Here is a 5,696-nt window from a genome sequence, read left to right as displayed (position 1 = left end):
GATTGTATGTATTGGTTTTTATTTTAATTTTTAATCTTCCTTACAATTGGAGCAGGTTAAAAAGATTTATCTTACGTTATTTTGATTGTTTATTCTTTAAAGTCGTCTCAAGCATTGTCCTGTGAAGATAACTCATCTATTTATTTATTGTTTAAGTTATAATCTCATAAAATTCTCAGTTTGGTTTTGCGTTCTACCTTCAGATGGTCTAAGTCTGAATTGTAAATTATTCTCATTTGTGATTTAATTTTTCATTTATATTTTAAAAGTCTTAGTTTTGGATTGAGTTCTTCCTTTATACTCTTTAAGTTTTAATCCTATATAATTCTCACTCCTGATCTTTAGTTCTCCCGTTAGATTCTAGAAGTCCTAGTCCTATACAATTCTTTAGTTTTTATTTCAGTTTTTCTTTTATATTATAAAAGTCCTAATCCTATATAATTCTTACTTCTGTTCTTTTATTCTTCCTTTATAATCTATAAGTCCTAATCCTATATGATTCTCAGATTTGATTTAGGTTCTCCCTTTATATTGTGTACATGTAAGTCCTAATCCTATGTAATTCTAGTTTTGATTTAAGTTTTTCCTTTATATTATGTAGGTTTTAATCCAATATGATTCTAACAATTGTTCTTTAGTTCCCCTTTTATATATTATAAGGTCCTAGTCCTATATAATTCTCACTTTTGTTCTTTAGCTCCCCCTTCAGATTGTAAGGACTTCATGACAATGGTTATGATAAATCGGACGTGTACGATATTTATCCATACGGGATAAAGTCCATTCCGGTCAAAGTTCATTGTAACATGGATATAATGGGCGGTGGGTGGACGGTAAGTTTTATAAAATTTTAAGTTTTAAATCCGCTTTTTTTTTAAATATATATATATATATGGATGAAATTGTGATATTTATATTGTGTCTCGTCCAGGAAATTGATATAGTTTTCCATCTTCGTTTTTTCTTATTCATTAATTAATATTCTGCTATCACCTTCATATGGTGTTTTTATCTTCTAAACGTATTCCCTTATTTCACGAACATGACAATGAGCACACAGCAGGTGTAACCTGTCAGCATGGAATGTTCACTCCTCCATGGCAGCTGATCCCACCTCTGATGTTATGGGGGTCCATGTTTGCTCTGCTCCTATTTTGTATTGTTTTATGGACTTCGATATTGAATACTGTTCAGTATCTCCGTATCCTTCTATGTGATACACAAGAGCATGATCGGATCAGATATGATTTTTAATGTTGAGGCAGAATACGGACAATAAAATGATGTTACAGGGATTTGAAAACTTGGTTTAATGTCGATTTCAGCATTTTGCAAAATTCTAGGCTCGTTATAATGACATTGTTTAAATAAAACCTATCAGTGGGTCGTATTTTTCCTATTTCTTTCATATTCATTGTTAGATTGTTGTATACTAAATTAGACTACGGAATATTCTGTCTATCTGTTGAAGTGCATGACGAATCTAAAACTCATACCCATCGCTATAATAACATTATTAATTTAAACAGCAAGCAAACTAGATTAATAAATGTACTCAAATTTTTCCTAGGTAATCCAAAAACGAATCGATGGATCCGTCAGCTTTGACAGGAACTGGAAAGACTACAAAAATGGTTTTGGTGAACCGGAACAGGAAGTCTGGATTGGTAAATATGAACCGATACCGGAACATAGATTTATTTAAAGATATGACCAAAGATCTTTATAAACATTTGAACTTTAGAAGCAGTTTAAAGAATTATATTTATGGAAAAAAGTTTAAGACTTTAAATATAAAGCATGATGTAGGAGCAGATTATAAATGTCTACGTTCTTTAGACAATGTTAAAATATACATGTACGAGTATATGAATGATATAGTGTTAAACGGTGCATTTTAAAAAATGTCAAGATTGTATGATTATTTTCCCTTGGGCTATTTCTACGAAACAATAGCATTATTATACACATAGTTGCTGATTTTGATTGTATCTTAAAACAGGAAACTAATTTGATTTCTCATTTAGGTATGATTAAATTCAAATAAGAATCAATGGATTTTCTTAATACAGGAAATGACTTAATCCATCACTTAACAAAAGAAAACAACTCGTCTCTTTATGTATCCATCACTCTCCGGAATGGTACAACACTGTATGAAATGTACGATAGATTCTCTGTCTCCGCCGAAACAGGAAAATATCAACTCTTTCTTGCAGGGCCTGCCACGGGGACACTAGGTAAGTGTATCCGACCACATTAAATTCTTAAAACCGGATTAAAATCATGTATATCATCATATACTTCTTTTCATAGGAAGATTGTTTGGTTGTTTTTGAAGAAATAAGGTTGAAATATTGCCGACGCAGGGTTACAAATAATCAATCAATAAAAAAAAATGCATTCTTCGATTTTCTATTTTATATTTGATTGAATTTCATAAAATAGGAATAGTTATAATCTTTTTAAAATATTACGTCGTACGTCGAAAGTATTAAAGCTAAGTATTAAATTAAAATATCGTGCTATAAAGTGCTAGCGTGACAAATCAAGGGTTGTCCTGACATTAGAAAGGATGCTAAATAAATTACTTAATGTATTTTTGTATTTTATTTTTAAATGAATATTATCGCTCTTTACAGTACTGTGGCAACGCACTTTGAAAAAATTACGCACTTTGAAAAAATTTTCCAAAGTGCTTTACAATTGGGACAAAATCAACGCACTTTGAAAATATTTTTCAAAGTGCGTTAAGAGTCTACATCAATATATTTTACCATGAAGACACTTAACGCACTTTGAAAAAAATAAATCATATTTTAGTAATGGAAAGATTTTATTTGTTATTTATCTTTCAAAAAACTAATCCTAACCCTAACCTAAAACAAGAATTGATTTACTCCCGTCGAAAAAGAGGAGAAGACGGGTAAAAGATCCCTCAGTCAATATCTTTATCTTTCCAATACAAAGACGTCAGTAACAAACGGGGGAAGGGAGCAGTAAACTCAAAAAGGGTAAGCTGCATTTTCAATGCTTATACGGCGTATATCTTTATATCAAAATAAATAGATTGTGTAGACAAGATGATCCCCTCCTTTCGCCCATGCTGATGTCTATGCTATACTCGACATTCATGTAATTATGTATTTACCTAACTGGTATGACGTTGAAAACTTTCAATATTAAATGAGTTAATTAAAACAGATAAAAAATTCTTAAGTACAGTAAAACGTATGAGAGAGAAAGAATTTTCATAGTTTTGAACAATCAAATTGCCCCCTTTTTATTAGGTCACCTGAGTAACTCAGGTGACCTATTGCTATCTGTTTTCGTCCGTCGTCGTGCGTCGTGTGTTATCACAAGAACATTTTCAGCTTCTTCTCTGCTTCTTCTTCTCTGAAACCACTAAACCAATTTCAACCAAATTTGGTATACAGCATCTATGAATAAAGGGGAACAAAAATTTTGAATTTCATGGTCCCCGCCCCCCTGGGGCCTGAGGGGTGGGGCCAAAACCACTAAAATTATTGCAATCTTTAAAAATCTTCTTCTTTACTCCTGGACATCAAGCAGGCAAACTGTTAGCATGAATGTAATGAGCATTGAGTTCTCTACCAAAATTGTGAAATTCATGGCCCCAGGGTCAGGGGTTCTAGTGCTAGGGCGAAGCTATATGGATTATATAGTGAAAATGCATTATTTCTTTGAAAATCTTCTTCTCTGCTCCTAGGTATTGAATAAACTATTTAAGTACATAGTTATGATGAGCAAGAGTGCCTTTTCCAAAATTGTGAATTTTATGGCCCCAGGGTCAGGGGTTCTGGTGTTAGGGCTGGGCTTTATAGATTATATAGTGAAAATGCATTTATTCTTTGAAAATCTATTTCTCTGCTTCTGGGTATTAAATAAACTAACTTAGCACATAGTTATGATGAGCAAGAGTGCCTTTTCCAAAATTGTGAATTTTATGGCCCCAGGGTCAGGGGTTCTGGTGTTAGGGCTGGGCTCTATAGATTATATAGTGAAAATGCATGTATTCTTTGAAAATCTTCTTCTCTGCTTCTGGGTATTAAATAATTTAACTAAGTACATAGTTATGATGAGCAAGAGTGCCTCTTCCAGATTTGTGAACTTTATGGCCCCAGGGTCAGGGGTTCTGGTGTTGGGGCTGGGCTCTATAGATTATATAGTGAAAATGCATTTATTCTTTGAACATCTTCTTCTCTGCTTCTTGGTATTAAATAAACTAACGAAGTACATAGTTATGATGAGCAAGCGTGCCTTTTCCAAAATTGTGAATTTTATGCCACTGATGCAAGTATATATATAATTATGATAAAGAAAGGTGCATAGGAGGGGGGGGTACATAGTCTGAAAATAAATTAATGCTTTGAAACCTGCTCTTTGGTAATAATCAGCCATTTTATAACAAAATTTGCGAAATTTTGAAATATGTGGCCCCAGGGTCACTGGTTCTTTTGGGGTGAGGTGCACAACTGGTTATAAAGTGGAAGAACATTTTCTCTTTGTAACTCTGATCTACCTCTGGGTATTGAGTAAGTAGAGTATTTTTAATTATGATAAGCAATGGTGCCTCTTTCAAAATTGTATTATTAATATGGTCGATATTAACGCACTTAAAAATAATTTTTTTTCAAAGTGCGTTAGCTTGGTCCCAAATTTAACGCACTTTGAAATTTTTTTTTCAAAGTGCGTAATTTTTCAAAGTGCGTTGTAACACAGCACGCAAAGCTGTCCTAAATGTACCTCAGTATTATTATTGGCAATTAGATTGAATATATATGAATGCATTATCTCTGTGAGATATTTTCTTTACTTTTATAGGATACAGTATGTTAGACACTGGTTATTCTGACTACGATCTGCTTAGGTTGACATTCTCCATTCCAGACAGATAATGACAGATTGACTGGAAATGACTGTTGTGTCTATTTATATTGTTATGATATTGTATTTCAGGAGACAGCATGAGAAGATAATGACAGATTGACTGGAGATGACTGCTGTGTCTATTTATATTGTTATAATATTGTATTTCAGGTAACAGTATGACAAGCAGCCATTACCTGTCTGGGATGTCATTCTCCACCCCAGACAGAGATAATGACAGATGGAGTGAGATGAATGTTGTGTCTATTTATATTGTTATTATATTGTATTTCAGGAAACAGTATGTTAATGAGGTCATATTCGTTGTTTTTCTGAATTTTTATATTCTTTACTTATACAGGTGACGCTATATTAGACACGGGTAATTCTTACAAAAATCTGTCTGGGATGTATTTCACCACTCCAGACAGGGATAATGACAGGTGGAGTGATGGTAACTGTGCTGCTCACTTGAGAGGAGGCTGGTGGTTTAACCATTGTCACCACGCCTTCCTCAACGGACCCTGGTCCCAGGAGTACTGGGTCAAACCATGGTACCCCACAGTAGAGCGGGGGACGTCAGTGAAGGGGACCACCATGATGATAAAACGTCACTAGGTAAACACCATTAAACCTTAATCACCCCTTTTTTGTATTTCCGTTGAAAAATCCAATGATTTGAAGAGATTTTCTTAAATAGAAAAATATGTTATTATTTCTGTGAAATAATGAGTTAATTTTTTTTTACAGACGAAAGATTATCCATCAAAGGATTTTAAAATAATCTTTATTACGGCGTTCTTTCT

At 33.3% G+C, this 5,696-nt stretch overlaps 1 protein-coding gene across 1 annotated transcript; it reads left to right on the top strand.

Moving 5' to 3' along the window:
* The first annotated feature begins 727 nt into the window (after positions 1-727).
* On the top strand, positions 728-5,226 carry LOC134259148 (fibroleukin-like). The gene is made up of 5 exons (XM_062741749.1): positions 728-833; positions 1,571-1,667; positions 2,073-2,240; positions 5,062-5,136; positions 5,186-5,226. Exons 1-5 carry the CDS (start codon positions 807-809, stop codon positions 5,224-5,226), a joined length of 408 nt encoding a protein of 135 aa, XP_062597733.1. The 5' UTR covers positions 728-806.
* Positions 5,227-5,696: the final 470 nt, after the last annotated feature.

This window comes from Saccostrea cucullata, unplaced genomic scaffold (genome assembly GCF_032062105.1).
Source record: "Saccostrea cucullata isolate Sc308-1 unplaced genomic scaffold, CSIRO_AGI_Scuc_v1 ctg2064, whole genome shotgun sequence".
NCBI lineage: Eukaryota > Metazoa > Mollusca > Bivalvia > Ostreida > Ostreidae > Saccostrea > Saccostrea cuccullata.
This window is presented reverse-complemented; position numbering and strand designations above follow the sequence as displayed.

Coding starts and splice junctions, on each gene's coding strand:
- LOC134259148 (XM_062741749.1), top strand. CDS start 807: ATGGATATAATGGGCGGTGGGTGGACG. Junction 1,668..2,072: donor GGAACAGGAAGTCTGGATTG/GTAAATATGAAC, acceptor TTCTTAATACAG/GAAATGACTTAATCCATCAC. Junction 5,137..5,185: donor CAGAGATAATGACAGATGGA/GTGAGATGAATG, acceptor ATTGTATTTCAG/GAAACAGTATGTTAATGAGG.